The sequence below is a fragment of the Lepisma saccharinum genome, chromosome 25, assembly GCF_977018435.1.
Source record: "Lepisma saccharinum chromosome 25, izLepSacc3.1, whole genome shotgun sequence".
NCBI classification, from domain to species: Eukaryota; Metazoa; Arthropoda; class Insecta; order Zygentoma; family Lepismatidae; genus Lepisma; species Lepisma saccharinum.
Window position 1 is genome coordinate 37,013,012 of NC_139253.1, and position 17,606 is coordinate 37,030,617.

The following is a 17,606-nucleotide window of genomic DNA, read 5'->3' on the forward strand; positions in this document are numbered from 1 at the left end:
AATACATACATACAATAAACGCATTGAAAAGTATTTAAAAAATAAGGCTACTATTTTTCTCATTTAAAATCGTAAGATGGTGAATTTTTTTAAAAATTGGGGATGGAAAATAGGAGGATCAGGGCGGAAAGTAGGGTAGGGAGGAATCCACTTTGACAGTTTATCTTGAGCCACCCCTGACATTACCTTATTTCAATTTACTAGTAAATGGATGAATTTGCGCGTTGTGAAGAGCAATCAGATTACCCGCAGGCCCCCGTGGTGGAGTAGTTAGCACATCGCGCTACGACGCTAGGGGTCCCGGGTTCGAATCCTTGCCTGGCCATGGATGTTTCTGAGTGTCCATTCATCAATTTCACCATATCATCATCATCCCCATCTTCGCAATTAGCCAAAAGTGGCAGAAAAGCGAAGCAAAATAAACTAAACCAATCAATCAGATTACCCGAGAATTTTTAAGATTCCAAAAAGTTAAAACTAGAGAATAGAGATTAGGCCATGAGGGGTAACCCCCTCCTTCACAAGGTAATTTCTGAAATTTATTTTAAAATTTCCTTATATATTTTAAAATTGATAGGTACAATGGAGTTGCATGTTTATATACGAGGGGTGATACAAAAAAACTCTTGGTGCGAGATATATTTCCAGTTTATTTCAATCTTAAATTAAAATATTCGATTGCTGATGGAACAAATGTTAAAATATTGTCAGAATTGTTTTACAGGTTCAAAACGAAAAGTAGCCTGTGCCTATTGTTAAGATAATTATATTTTTTTAAAAGGAAAAGAAAGGCATATAAAATCCCAACGTAATGAATACTAGAGGATCAAAGAAAGTGCAAGCAATATAAAGTAGAAACATTTAAGAGCTACCTTCATTAATATATTTGTCCAGACTCAATCAGAGAATAGCATAATGGAAGAAAATACGCGTAAGTTGACGTCCACGTCGTAGACACAAATTGGAAGTTTTCTTTTTTTCTCATAGAAAACTGATGACCATGGAGTGGTGAATTTGAAGAAACTTAGCAACGAACAAGATATCTTGATTGATTGATTGATTTGTTTCAATGTACTTTACTTTTCTGCCTCTTCTGGCTAATCGCGAAGATGGGGATGAAAAGTGATAAGATGAAATTAAATTGATGAAAGAATAATCACAAACCCACATGGACAGGACACCCAACAAAAACCCACATAGAATTATACTGGCTGGGTGTCTAGACGTCAGAGTGTCGTTAATCTACAGAAATGGGGAAGAAAGGTGATTACGGGAATTACAGTTCAAATTGCATAGGACTCGGGTGGATCTGGGAAGGGGTAGATGGTAGATTGATATGAAAGCGAGGAGGGTCATACTTGGTAGACTAAAATAAATCAGCAAACAGAACTTTTTGGCACAATGTGGCGAAAAATATCGGCAATAACAGTGGATAAGGACCGGGAGTAAGTGAGGACGAATTATGTAAACTCATCTGGGGCAAAAGATAGATCAGGGTTAAGGACTGGGCTCAGACAGTGGAGAATGGCACTACCTTAACAAAAGACTGAAGAGAAGTAGCAGCGGAACCTCAAAGTCGAATAGACATGCATATGGTGGACCAAATGTGGATGCACAATTCTCATCATAATAGTTTTTTTAAAAATTATTTTCTGACACGTCCCACGGCGTTGGTTTTGGCCAACGTTGTAACATTCACAGGCCTCCACGTTCACCCGACCTGACACTTATGAACTTGTTTTTTTTTGGGGGGGCGGGGAGGTATAGAACCATGAACTTTTATGAGATGATATCCTACACAGTCGACAAATTTAAGGTTCATCTCATAGGCATCTATCGACTTTCATGTAAGCGATATTTGAGGGCCAGTGGGTGCAACCACGTGGAATGTTGATGGAGAAAATTTTGAGTACCTAAGAGACTAGACAGTATTGTATACTTACTTTGGGGGCACCCTTATTTCAATATGCACATATAGCACTTGATGCTCGTGTTAACTTGTGCCTTACCAGAAAGACATCCTGGACACGTCACTGAAAGCACGTTTTGAAATTATTCGCTATAAATTCACGTTATTTCACAGAACCTGCTATTTACACTCTGAAATTTTCGTAGTAACTTTTCATTTCTTTCTTTCTTCCGCAGCGGGGAATCCTAGGAAGCAACGTCGAGAGAGGACGACATTCACAAGAGCTCAGCTAGACGTCTTGGAAGCTTTGTTCGCGAAAACCCGTTACCCCGACATATTCATGAGGGAAGAGGTGGCCCTAAAGATCAACTTACCAGAGTCACGTGTACAGGTAAGGATGACATTCTTAGGGAAGGTCACGCACACTTTCACCGTCTGTCCGTCAAATTGATGGGTTTCCTTGTTTGTTACTTAGAGTATGTGTTGTAAAAATCGAGGGAGTCTTACGACAATCACAGACCTCGTTTTCCTTTACGGGAACATCTACAGGGTGGCTCAAAATTAACCTTACTTTAGGTCCTCCGCAGGTGTTAACCAAGAAACAAGAAGTAGGAATACAGTGGAGCATTGATAACTCGAACTTGAGAGGAAAAAGAAACAAATCGAGGTATCAAGGCGACTTACCAAGGTTCGAGTTATTGAGGGCCAAAATCGCCGACTTCGAGTTATAGAGGTCTAAAGGTCCGTGCGACTAAAACTTCGAGTTATAGAGGTGATTAGAATTTAACTTCGACTCATAGAGGTTTTCCATAGTCTACCTTTGAGTTATTGAGCTCGAACGGCATCACATAAACTGTACAAAAGTTCGTCTTATCAAGGTTTTATTCGAGTTGTTGAGGTAAAATTAGTATTGAGTGTTATAGACAATTCAAGGGGATTACAAACATTTCGACTTATCAAGGAATTCGAGATGTTGACGTTCGAGTTATCAAGGTTACTGAGCAGTGTTCCCACATGAAGGGAAGTTTTCTTCTTTGCATGGAAATTCGGGCTAAATATTTAAAGGTAAAATTGATGAAAATTACCAAACTTTTAGGGAAATTTGAAGACATCAGCTCAATTTCAGTACCAATTTTTTTTTTTGGTATTACTTGTTACTTTCACTAATTTTCAGTAAAGTATTTCCATTTTGTTTATTTAGGGTATAAGGATAAATGATGAACTTATGAAAAGGAAAATTAAACGAACACAATTATAACTATGTATTCATAGTTGACCAGGTTTCGAGTCTAGGATTTCAGGCCCGATAGCTACGAGGTTGGGTATAAGAATCAGGCACGTATTTACAAATATACCTATATCAAAGGGAGTCCGAATCATGTGTCTCAGAAATAATAATAATAATGTTCAAATTAATAGTATTATATTCAATTAATTAAAATATGTAAATTAATTAATATTGTATTGTTACTATATATGAATAGGTAAAAATACGATATAAGAATATAGATATATCAGCACGTATTCATAAAAATTATCTAGCTTACCTGTAGTTAAGATCGACAAAGTTTGTATAAAAACAAGTGTCCTGGCAAGGAAATTAATGTCAAAAATAAAGAATTGAATATTTATTGAATAACAAAAAAGGACGTTACGTTGACGAAAAGTAAAGTTCATAATTAATATTTTATGCATATAGCGTATATAAATCTTCTTTGCTACCGTCCTTCAAAGCAGTATGATCTCAATATAATCCTTGCCTTCCGGTAAGTTCGGAGGAAATAAATAACTGGATTATACAACAAATGCTAAACAAGTATATTTTCATTATTTAATTATTGTACTTGGCAAGTCTTTTGGAGGGTGGGTCCAGACGCCGTTGACCCTCCTAAATATGTCCTTGATAACAATGCATGGACAAGAAAATACTACCACTTATAATTCTTATTATGTGATTGCTTTAGATGAAGGGACAGATTAGACAAAAAAAGGGAAATTTTACCCCTTGCAAAGGGAATTTGTGCCCACATATTGTGGCAACACTGATACCGAGACGATCTTTCAAAACTCGAGACGAGATCGAGACTCATGGTCTCTTCATTTCCTCTCTATTTTCGAGACGAAATTTCACATTCTCCTCCAGTGCAAAGAAACAGGGGAGGCAAGACAAAAATATATCAGGGAAATAAATGAAGATAACATTGAGAAGGGAGAGACCGAGAGGGGGGAGGCGCAAATAAGGAATCTGGGAACTTTCCTACATTACGCCTGGGTAAAGAGAGCAAAGAAGCTCAGTGGGGATAGCGAACATGTGTGAAAGGGGGGAGGGTTACTAAATAAATAAATTAATAAATAAATTTGAGAAAACTTAGGAATCACTCAGCTAACAGTGCAAGTATATGGAAAGATTTGAAATGAAATAGTGTTTGTGAACTCCCAAGCAGTGTGAAGGTGGAAGCAGACTAAAAGGAGGAAGGGTGTAGGGAAAGTGCACGAAAATTTCTCAATTGTATGGTATGTATAGCTGTAAAGGCTCATACTGGAAATAAATTCTATTCTATTCTATTATTTTGCGTCACTTTTCTACCTGTTTGGTTAATCGCGACGATGCGGATGAATGAGATAACCACACAGCACACAAATGTCCAAAATATATTCACTGGATATCTTTTGGATACTTGTGTCGGAAGTTCTTGATATCCAATAGAAATCCAGGAATGTCCAATTGACATCCACTGGATATCTGTTAGATATCTATTTGTCCGCATACGTGATATCCAGGATCACTTTTGGACATGTTTTGGACATCAAGTAGGACGTAATCTGGACATTATGCTTTGATTTATACTTTTTTGTACGTACTTCGAATATTGTACAATTTTTGATCTCATCTGGATATTATTTTGATATGAAAGGATGCATGCAACAGTCAACCGCCCTTAAAATACACACTAGTCAAGTTGGATAGTTCAATGAACTATCCGAATTCTGAGTACGTGTGTCAGGTTTTCTCCACCTATCTAATCTTTATTTGGCTTTTTTTTTCGTGAAGTGTCGCCTTTATCATCATGGCTTCTATTTCTGTTGTATCGAGTGAACTATTGGCGTGTTGGTAGTATCTCTGGATTCTTTTACTACTGCCACTGTCGCTTGGAGTTTTCATCTGCGTTGCTCAATTGTAGAAGGGATCTACACTGTAAAAAAAAATACACTTCTTGTACACTTTTGGTACACTTTCTTGCATATAATATGCACAAGATGTGTACTGAAGGTGTTGCAAAAGTGTACTTAAAGTGTTCTAGATGTGTGCGACCCGAAATGACGAAATTTTGTACACTTGTTGCACACTTTGGGGACACATTCAAAGTTGTGTGCACTTCTTCAACGCTTTCTGTACACTTTTGTTTAAAGTAAGTCTGTACACTTCTTGTACACTTTTGTAGCACATGATTTCATTTTGTGTTGTTGGTCATATCGATTGTTATTTTATACTTTTTTGACAAATGAATATCTTATGAACATAAATCAATTTAATTATATAAAGCAGTAACACACTTGAAAGCAAGCAACATTAAACAATAACAAAATATAACTATTTTTTTCCTGGAACACATGGAAATCGCATTGCATCATGAAACTATCAATACTTTTTTGTTTAATGTACCAATTTGATAATTGGATAAATCTCATTAAAATTGAAGAAGGAGCAAGTTGAATGTTCCGAGGAAATTAATAGATTTTCTTAAATCGAACTATTTATCTTTAAAGCACACCAAAACAGATCGTTAACTTCGGGGGGTTGGTTGTTCCTACACCGGCCGCTAGATGGTTCTGTCAAAATGTGTACAAGAAACATAAGTTTTTGTACAACAAATAATGATACGTTTGATTGTAATCATAGTGAAAAATTGTGCTTTAACACTCTTCGAAAAATGTGTGAACATCTAAGACACAAATTAAAGAAGAAAATGTACTGCAGTGAACAAAAGTTAATCTCCCATGAGCAACCTTTTTGATTCTGGACTATATAAGTAGAAGGTACGTGTGTCGCAGAAAAACAAACACGCATCTCACAAAATTTAAGGTTCACAGTTGAAAGTTGTTGCTTTTTCCTCCTTCAATTGTCAAGTTAAATGTGAGTTAACTGTATTTTTATTCTAGAAACTAAGTATGAGTACTGAATTGCGATATATCTCATGTGTGCAAGAAGTGTCGCTCAAGTATTTTCACAAGTGTTCCAAATGTGTAAAGTGTACCAGAAGTGATCAAAAGTAGTTTCTGCAGCACACTTCTTACACACTTTTGGGATACCTTTATATTGGAAGTACTTCTTGCACACTTCCTGTACACTTCTTTTGCTGCACTTTTTGTACACTTCCTGTACACTTTTTAGCACTTCGTGTACACTATTGAAGCACTTCCTGTACACTTCTTGTGCACATTTAATGTGTACAAGAAGTGATCAAAAGTAGTTTCTAGGAAGTGTTCCAAAAGTGTGCAGAAAGTGTATTTTTTTTTACAGTGTATGATCCCATCTTTTGGGCCTGCGAAGGACCTATTGATGACGTGTTCATATTGTGGACGGGGCGTCCTGGTAGCTGCTCTACCCAATGGTATTCTTCCTATCTCCGCAACTGTAGGATTAACGTGTGTTCACTGCTTCTCCCAGAATTTCTGAACTTCTGTAGTAATGACATCTTTTAGCGGTTGCAGCTCAAGATGGATAATAAACCTTTTCGAGCAAGGCCTCATCTCCAGGAAGCTATCAACTCGCGGCAAGCCACGGCACCTAGCTACCTGTTGAATGAGATGAGTCAAGGCAAAATGGATAATAAACCTTTTCCTGCTCCCACAAAAATTGGCAATAATTAGGCTGGAGAGTTCAATGAACTAACCGATCTCTAACTACGGTTGCAGCTCAAGATCTTCTTGGATCTGCACATTTGTCGTTTTTCTCCACCACACGTAGCTCCTGATGTATATAGTCATGAAACAGAAGGGAGATTCATTTTTATTCACAGCATTACATTTCAATTTCCATTTTTTTTATTACTCCATGTAAACCATATACATTGGTATTTGGAGGGTTCAGTACAGTTCATACAAAAAATATATATAATTACAAAATTTCTATAATTTACAATCTAGATATTCACTAACGCTATAATATTCCTTATTAACTAATAATTTCTTTAATTTGTTTTTGAAACTTGTCATACTTTCTGCTTATATATCATTTGGTAAATGGTTTAATATTTTAATTGCCATCTGTTGGGGTCCCTCTTCTCATCCATGTAGCTTAATGTTCACACATCTTTTGAAGAGTATTAAAACACAATTTTTCATTATATTTATAATCAAATATACCATTAATTGTCTTACGAAAACTTAAGTTTATTTTATACATTTTGCGAGTGCCATCTAGCGACTGCAGGTAACATCAACATCATATTGTATTTACATTTCACTTCATAACACTGTATTTCGGTTTTTATTTCATTTTGTCATTATTATTTATGTCTTATGAGTATCTCTATTGTTATATTAAATGGGTGTGTCTATTGTTATATATTTTAAAAATGTACCCACCCACGTTAAGTACCACATAATTAATTCAAGCTTGCGTCCAGCTTGCCATACCAAGCTTGCTATCGTAAGCTTTCCGCAAGCTTGTGTGCTATCTGGGTATATTCCTTGGAGATTTGTGATGCTATAAGCGAGCATTGGCCCGATTCTTGTATGGAGTATATTGTAGCGTTACTGATTCTAAGATTTTAAAAAGTTCCAATCGCTGATAGTAGCAAATAACAAGACGCTCACCAACAAGGAAAACAGTCACAAGCTTCTGATTCACTCAGGCCTCACACGAACTGAAAATGATGTGCATAGCTACTGTCTATGCTAAATATGTATAAGAAACTGGTTTTCCCGGATGAGCTAAGTAGGATTTACTCGATTTTAGTCTCGATTGTATTGTAGCGTTTAGTAAGACTAAATCGAAATTTTCTGATTCTAAGAAGAAACATATTAAATCACTAAAAATAACAAGTAAATAAGTTTAGAAACGCTAATGCTTCAATGCAATTATTGTTTCAATTGCAAGATAAAGAATAAAAAAATATACACAACGGGAATACTATGACAATTTTCTAGGGGTGTGCGGGACAGAATTTTTTGGGTCGGGACGGGAAATTTTCTAAATCCCGACATTCGGGACGGGAAAAATTCGGGATGGGAAATGTTCAAACATCTCGAATTCTACACGTCATTTTCACTTTTAAGTGATTGTTTTCGTATTTATGGTACAAAAACGAACAATTTTCGATAAGTTCCAGACATTTACAATGCAGAAAACGTCGAGAATTAACGACTTTTAAAAATGACCATTCGGTATTTCCAGACTGCTCGGGATCCCGAAAAGTCGGGAATTCATTTCCCGAAGTCGGGATTGGGACGGGAAATTTCTTCCGGATCCCGGTCCCGACTTTTCGGGATCCCGCACACCCCTACCATTTTCTAATATTCGAAACATATCCTATTTATGTCCATTGTTGGATAACAAGTTCTGGATCAGTTCTAGACATGTATTACATATCCAGAATTGTATGTATTTTGGATATCCAGTTTTGGACAAGATCTGAATATGTTTTGGATATCCAGAAATGGATGTGTTTTGGATATTCAGTTTTGGAAGAGATCTGTCGACGTATTGGATATTCGGAATTGGACAATGTTTTTTACAACGGGTTCTACACACGTTTAGGCTGTATATTAGATATAAAGAATTTTTCGAGTTTTAGATGTCCAGTTCTGGATATCCTAAGACGTCCAATGGATATCTAGAATTGGATTTCCAGAAATGGAGATCTAATGGACATTCAATGGATATCCATGGATCTGATCTGGACATTGTGGATAACCAATGGATTTCCCTGGGAGATTTGTGGCGTATGGGTAGTGAAATGGATGACGGGACAGATACACTCATTTCTTAATCAGAGTTCGAAACTGAGACCTCTGGCTTCATAGTCCTTTTACCTCACCACCGAGGCTGGAAGTTTTTCGGTTTCGTTCAAGAAATCTTCACGAAATATGGAATTCTGGAAACCGAAAAGTTCCATTCCCCTTTCACTGTACATAAATCTCCTGTACATTGTGCTCTCTATGCACCGGAAGTCACGTTTCTGGTAGGGGAATACTTCCACAGCTCCCAGAATGCCTGTATTTCAGATCACGCAGCTCCTGGCATGGGTCTCCCCTTCCCACATAGAAAAAGAGAAGAGCCCATTTATCACATAATGCATTGTCAACATTGGCCGGCAGTCTGCAAAAGTCCAGCGGCACTTTCGGCCTTGGCTTTTAAGGCAAGAGCCATCTTGCCAACAATGTACCCAGAGGATCCTTAATCGAGGAAAATTATCCTTTCTGATTCATTGCCTTTCCCCCATAGTTAGTATAATCCCGAACAAGTGCATTTTCAACAAGAGCTAAAAAGATGCCGGAGTAGGTTGTGCTCATAAGTGGTCCAAATCCTCATGTTAATCCTGTGATATCTCTACTTAGTTATGCTCCGTGCGGGGCCTTCCCTCCTTAAATTGAGTAGCTCGTATATGCGGTGTCATGTTCCGGTGATTTGAGTAGGTCGAACGTGTTCCAGAATACCATTTACCAGTGGCTTCTGATTGTTCCCGCCTTGTGGGACTGTCGCTTGAACAATTTCACCAACGGACCTCGTTCATTCCTCCTCCTCCCTCGCTTTCCAACAGTTGGTCGTAGCGATGTACACTTTATTCACTGTGAAAGCTTTCAATGTAGAAAGGGCCCCCATTGTACCGGTCTTGTTTTCTTCGGAGGCACGAACTTGCTTTTGTCTTCTGCACGCTCCCCGCGAGATCTTTTACCTTTGGAGGACACAAAGGGACCAGGTGACAAAGGAAATGCCGGCAAATACCTGAGAATTCGTCGGAAAGTAACACCGCGAATCGGCAGTCCCAAACTTCATCAGGCAGTTAACAACTGCATTCGACTAGAAGGGTATTCAAGAACTCTGAAAACCACCAGTCCAGATAAAACAACGACTCAAGGTTGGGAAATGTTCTCATAATTCCATTGATGTAGCAAGTACATGTCGAACCAATTATATTTATTCGGTTTCCTATTACTGTAAACACATTATAGTCAAGTTACTACTCTTCATTGATGAATAAGTAAAATTTTATTCGAGACCAGGAAAAAACCTACCGATAATTCCAAATTGATGCATACTAAAAAAATCTCTATTTCTGACATTCAAAAACTATAATAGAAACTTCATTACGTACATCCTCTTTCTAGAGTTCTAAACGCCTAAAATCCATCATAATTAAACAATTACGTAGTTATGCATTATTATTGACATAACAAACAAGTTTATCCTGATTAGCACTCATTTTACAATAAGTTAAAATAGAGTTTTGAAGCCAAAGTAGTTTTATTAAGAAAGACAATCATATTTTGCACAGAGAAAAACGTGTCTGGAATAACAAAAACAAAAAGTTTCGCGTAACCAAATATTTCTTTAAATAGGCGACAAACGAATGTTCATCAGAACAAAATTATTTTACTCTTCGTGCACATGTGCTTAGAGTTACCAACTAACTAACTCTCTAGCCTTCTTAAGCCAGAAGATATATATGCCTGCAGCAACATAAGGGTTCCATCGGACCCTATCCTGGGCAAGATCAATCCAATCTTTTGCATCCTTACCGATTTCCTTTGGGTTCATCTCAACGTTATCCCCCATCTTCGTTTTTGCCTTCCTACAGGTCTCGTACCATCAGGTTTCCCAACAAAAATCCTGTAAACTCTTCTATTTTCTCCCATTCGTGCCACATTGCCTAACCACCTAAGTCTCCTTAACACGAATACAAATTATGCAGTTCTAAATTACGTAACCTTCTCCACTCACCTGTCCCCTCATCCCTCTTAGGTCCAAATACTTTTCTAAGGATTTTAGTTTCAGATGTTTCCAAAAACATTTTTCAAAATTGCCAAATTCAGTAAAGGCTATCAAAAAGCTCAACCAAATATGTTTTGTTAATTCAAACAAATCCGTTTTCTTATGTAAAAATGTCAGTGAATATATTATTAACAAGAGGTTGAATAACTAACTGACTCACTTCTAATGTAGAATAAGTATTTGAAGTAGCAGTGTTGAGGTGCTTTGGTCTTGCTATCTGATATGGCGAGAGGCGGAAAGAATTAAAAGTCTGTTAACAAGACTACTCGGGGTGTCGATTAAGTTTGACTTACAGTCACAATTCGAATCCTCAAGATTTAGAAATTTTGGCATTTTATGTACACGGCGTAATTTAGACTGGAGGACTCAAATATTCAAACCATAACGTACGAAAATTCACTTGAAAGCTCTAGAATAAATTCTAAACATACGTTGTTTATTTTAAAATGGAATATCTTTGTGGTTTTTCGAAAAGGTAGAAATTGTCGACAACATCTTTGCTGCCGTACGTCAAGGGTACAGCAGCATATAAAATTATTATATTTAAGTTTTAAATATTTACTTCTTTATTCCAATATTTTATAACCATTCCACCTGCACACATGTAGAAGGCAATGCTTCTAATTGAGCTGGATGTGTAAAAAGTGCATAATACCTCAGACGACACCGGCTTAGAAATACAACCCTTTCTTCCGCGTTCCGACAAGATCGAGTGCCTTTTTACCCCCCCCCCCCCCTCTTCCTCTCTCTTCTTTATTTGCATCTCCGTCGCATTCTCCTATCGCTTCCAAAAGCATTAGGGTATTACCTGGCTGTGCAAGGCAGCTCGCTTGTTTAACTGTACACTGGAATTATGGGAGCCCCCCCCCCCTTTCGCTATTCCTCTTCCATGCAAAGCGCCCCACCTCCTCCATTGCTAAGCTTCAAAATCGGATTTTCAGATTTGTGTGACGTCATAGCTTTCAGCTTGAAAATAGTGAAGAGCACCGCCAGCGATTCCTCTTTCCACTTTTTCTCTTCTTCCCCCGTGACAAAGATCATGGTAATTGTACGAGACCCGCGACTTTGCCTTCCTTTTAGATAGGGCCGAGGTTACTGTGCCATAGACGTTTCTAAGACGATCAGTTTGTCAAGTACCTGGGTCATAGAAATGATCCTTAAACTTATATGTAACCCGGAAAGGGTACACAAAGGAGCCTCTAAGAGTATGCAGTCTTTTTATAGGGCTTTGTGAGTTTTAGATTCGTGAGTAAACTCTTTAGAAAGTCTAATAATGAAAGTAGTTCATTCATGAAGGGCTACCTCCCCCCCTCCAACACCACAGACGTCTCAATATAACAATAAGAGAATAATTGCAATCATCACCTATCTTGAAGACTAAATATGCGATCGTCTTCTTTGAGCTCTAAATTTAAGTAATCACCCTCCTCTGACTTCTAAAATTGGGCGATCAGTTTCTCAAGACGTCGGAGACAAAAATAAATCATCCATTACAATAAAAGTAATTGTAATCAACCCCTCGATTAATAACTAAATATGCAATAGGTTCCATTGAGCTCTAAGTTTAAGTGATCACCCTCATCTAACATCTAAAATTAGGCGATCCAGTCCTCAACTCAAGATGTCGGAGACAATAATAAATAATCCATTAAGATAAGATACTTGTAATCATCCCTTCAATTAACAACTAAATATGCAATAGCCTCCATTCAGCTCTAAATTTAAGTGATCACCCTCCTCTAACCTCTCAAATTAGGCAATCAGTTTCTCAAGACGTCGGAGATAACAATAAATCATCCATTACGATAAGATACCCTCAATTAACAACTAAATATGCAATATTCTCCATTGAGTTCTAAATTAACATGATCACCCACCAATTCGGAAACCGCGCTGGTCCAGTCGGTAGGGTGTCTGATCGCTACGCTGGAGACCTGAGTTCGGTTCCCGGAGTGGGTGATCTAAGATCGAATTTTTCCGGCCTTGTTCCTGATTAAATCGGCTCCGGGGTTCACCCAGCCTAAAAGAAATGGATACCTGGAAGCAACCCTGCAAAGGGGGTAAAGGTGGTAGCGTGGTGCTGATCATATTATCTCCGAAAATGGCCTACCTCCATATCCCCCTATGTGCCTTCATGGCATGGTTCAATGCGCACGAATTTGACATCTAAAATTAGGTCATCAGTCGTGAGAGTAACTGAAACCTTTCCTTAATGAAGGACTAAATGTGCGATCGCCTCCACTGAGCTGCAAATTTATGTGATCACCCTCAAGTTTTCCACTTAAAATTTGACGATCAGTCCCTTGGGATATTTAAAACTAATAATAAATCGTCAATTTCGATAGTTATTGTGGGCATCCCCTTAATTGTCCACTAAACATGCAATCGTCTCCACCGAGCTCTAAATTTAGGGGATCATCCACTCTTTTGCCTCTAAATTTAAGTAACCAGTAAGCGCGTAGCGTGCCAATTTACGGGGGGATGCCAGGGAATCTAACCCCGTCTCCCCTTAGACCCAAGCTAAAATTTCATATCTGTCAAGGATGATTGTTATCCCCCCCCCCCCCACTTCTATAAACCATAATCAAATTCGTGGCATAAATATTTCTATTAAATTTTCAAACATAGACTTCATAAAGCAAGTTTTGTCTCATGTTCCAAACGTCTAGAGTGCCATTGCTTTGCTCTCAACATATTTGACTTTTAGAAGCTGACAGCATATCAGGAAATACTCAACAATTACTTTAAGTATTTGCTATTGTCTACTATGCAATGGTTTAAAAAAAGAAAAATCTACACTACTTCTCTAGTCGTTCCCACATTAGATCGTTGTACACTCCTGTTCACAAAAAGTGGCATATTTTATAGGGTTGAGCAGTTGAAATGTGTGCCAGTTTATTTGAACAGGAGTGTACAAGAATACGGAATTGTTATTCTTACATAAAGATGCAGCAAATATTAATACGAAATTATAAATTGGTTGCTAAATGCAATAATAATTGGCCAAAAAAAGATCGGCAGAGACCAAGTAATACATTGATACTTAATAACATAAATAAAATTATCACTCTCAGCATATTTGACTTTTAGAAGCTGACAGCATATCAGGAAAAACTCAACAATTACTTTAAGTATTTGCCATTGTCTACTATGCAAAGGTTTAGAAAACGAAAAATCTACACTTCTTCTCTCGTCGTTCCCACATTAAATCGTTGTACACTCCTGTTCACATAAAGTGGCACATTTTATAGGGTTGAGCAGTCGAAATGTGTGCCAGTTTATTTGAACAGGAGTGTACAAGAATACGGAATTTTTATTCTTACATAAAGATGCAGCTAATATTAATATTAAATTATAAATTGGTTGCTAACTGCAATAATATAATTGGCAAAAAAAAAAAGATCGGCAGAGACCAAGTAATACATTGATACTCAATAACATAAATAAAATTATGTTAATTAGCATTACAACGGAATAACTCACATGTGACCTCGATTGATTGATTGAGTTGGTATTTTAAGTCCACTTTGTGCACAGTAAGGCTAATCGGGACTGGACCTACAGTTTAAAGTGGGATCCGAACCACTATGAGCCTACACCGGGTATCGAACTCGGGACCCCTTGATTACAAGGCGGCGACGCTACCACTGTGCCATCGGGGAGGCCCACATGTGACCTCGAGAAATTGCGTGTAAAATGCAGGGGACCAGATCAGAAATTGATGTTTTCGTATTCTACTACTTAATCCGAAGCATAGTTTTCACAATTCCACAAAATATACTTTTATGTGAGAAATTTATCTGGTAAATCGATAATTTATTAATATTATGTAATAATATTCAATTTTTACCCCACAAAAATTTCTGGCGACTCTCGTGAGGGCATTCTTCCACCGAAGCAAAAAATTTAACTCGCACACTGCTTAACTGCAACAGGGAAAAAAAAATCATGCGTGTCCCCATCAATGAAAGCATGTTAATTCGCCACTGGCTAGGAGAGATTGTGTATAGATAGATAGGAAGAGTACCTGCGGAGCCACGTTTGATATCTTCCCATATTTTGTTAACACCGTAACCATTTGAACTAACATCAAGGATGTGAAATATATATTAAATTCGATTGTTCTGTAAAATATATGCACTTATATGACTTGTGTAAGTGTGAATATTATTTTTTAGAAACAAAAGACATGTATCCGGCAATGATTTATTTATTTGGTTAATTCTACTTCGCTTTTCTACAACTTTTGGCTAATCGCGAAGATCAGGATGAGTGATTGATTGATTGGTGGTTTAAGCCCACTTTATGCACAGTAAGGCTAATATTGCGACTGAACCTACAGTTTAAAGTGGGATCCGAACCATTATGTGCCTCCACCGGGTATCAAACCCGGGACCCCATGGCTACAAGGCGACGACGCTACCACTGCGCCATCGGGAAGGCCTATCAGGATGAGTGATGATATGATGAAATTGATGAAGGGACACTCACAAAGAACACCCATGCCCCGGCCGGATTCGAAACGGGACCCGTGTGCTAACAACTACGCCACGGAGGTCGTCATATCCGGCAATGATGCGATCAACTTTACGGTTATATGAAATACCACTTATGATGATATCCAGTAAATCAGTGTTGTGTATCAGGAGAGACAAAATGTTACTTTATTTCATTTTTTAGTACAAAATGAAGCAATACTATGCGAGGAGATATTGTAAGATGAAAACAAATCCAACGTCAGGGAAGGGTCAGGCCCCCTTTACCCCTATGCAGTTACGAGCCTGTACTGAGCATGAGATTTGTCAGCTTATTAGGAGTTTATAAGTCCTCTACTAGAACTGATATTACCTGTATTGGGCAGCAAAGGTTAGAATAAGCATGAAAGAAAAAAACAGTTCTCTCATGTTGACTAATAACGAATATCCTAGCACTTTATGCGATTTGCCGATTCATTGTGCGTGTTGGGTTGCCTACCACTAAGGATTCAAATTCACTTTTCTATATCGTTTACTTCATATCTCTATCCCATTTTCCTCCTGACTGTTAAAGGTTCTCCATGGTACATGCATGAACACTTGGCAGGGTAAACTCCAGGTTCCCTCTATATCTTCCACCCTCACCCTTTACCTCAGCCACGAAAAAGAATCGATCCAATCGAGACATTACTAGAGCTTCCCGGACCCTTTTCACTGCTAGCTCTTCTGCTAATCGCCAACAAGGAACAAAAGCCCTCGACAGAGCAAAGTGCTACATGCTAATCCCACCAGCACGGGAAAACATAGCTACTGGGACTTTCTGTAGTGTTCTCCAATCCGAGAGGATCTGCCGATATAAACTGTCCTGAGAAGAGTTAATTGGAACATCGTTAGGATCTCTGAGTGGAGGATCCCCCTTGATTTGCTTTGTCTGCGAGCTTCGGAATCAGAGACAAGTTCGACAGATCTTGCAGCCCCTTGTTTGGCAACTGAATTCTCTTGTGATGTCACAGATTATTGCAGATTCGTGTGATCTCCTATCAATTTAGAGACACTTATATTTGATTCTCCATTTCTGAAAAAATCTAATGTGGGAAGTGATAGGCTAATAGCTTTAGAAATTCTAATATGTTCTGATTTTTATTGTATTTTTTACCTTCCTCTCCCCCATTAAATTAGCTTTACAAAACTGTATGCCTACAGTAACAATTACTTGTTCCATTTTGAAACTTGGAAACGCTGTTTATTTTAGAAAGTACTTCGTACTTCATTTATTCCAAGTAAAATACCTAAATCATCTGATTAAAATCTAGCCATAAATTGTACTCGTGAACTAAAAGTATGTCAACTTGAAGAGATGGTGAACCTTAGTAAATACATATGACGAGGTTGTTTTTTTTTTTTTGTTTTTTTCAGTTTAAATTATCTAATTTTAAGAAATCTGGATCTAGGTCTAGTTATTTCAATGTAATTTTTTTCAGGCTAACAGGGGATCGAATCCACGACATACCTGTGATTTCACTACAAATAGGGTGAGATCTGTAGTGAATGAGAAAAGAGTGACGAGAGAGGGGTCATATATTTTTATTAATTCTACACTGGGTTGACTTACTATATGGTTTTGGGTCATTGCTATGAAGTCATCCCAGTGTACAATTCAAACAAATGTAATCCCCTGTCCTAAAAAAATAGAAATAGTATCATAGTGGAGCAAAAATTCGTACAGAATTCAGGAGGAGGGGGGCGTTGAGTAATTACAGTCGGGCCGCGGTATTAACCGGTGTGCAATCACAGCGTAGAATGGTAATTTTGACAAAATCCTGTTTCCCTAATGGCTGCTTTGGGGAGGGGAAATTTTAAGGTTGTCGGCTCTTGCAAAAGTGATGGACCTAATTCGCTGCTTGATTGCGAGTTCCTTCGCAGGTATAGTGGTCTTCCGCTTTGGAACCTCACTTTACTTCAAATAAATTTAAGAAAGATCAGTTTTGTGACTCAGTTGTTAGCATATGCAGATGATGTAGACTTACTGGGGGATGATGTGAATACAATTAAGAATAATGCTAAAATATTTTTCAAAACTGCTAAAGAGATAGGTTTGGAAGTTAACAAAGAGAAAACTAAATATATGCTTACAGGCCGAAACCAAGTGTTAGGTAATAATCAAAATCTAATTATTGATAACAACTTGTTTGAAACAGTTTCCAAATTCAAATACTTAGGAGTA

At 37.8% G+C, this 17,606-nt stretch overlaps 1 protein-coding gene across 3 annotated transcripts in view; it reads left to right on the forward strand.

Moving 5' to 3' along the window:
- The window catches only part of LOC145978935 (homeobox protein OTX2-B-like), an 81,176-nt gene that overhangs the window by 49,113 nt on the left and 14,457 nt on the right, over positions 1 to 17,606 (forward strand). For all 3 annotated transcript variants that reach the window (XM_083111932.1, XM_083111933.1, XM_083111934.1), the window contains exon 4: positions 2,146 to 2,300. In XM_083111932.1, coding sequence (XP_082968058.1) covers positions 2,146 to 2,300 — 155 coding nt within the window. The remainder of the gene's footprint in view (positions 1 to 2,145; positions 2,301 to 17,606) is intronic.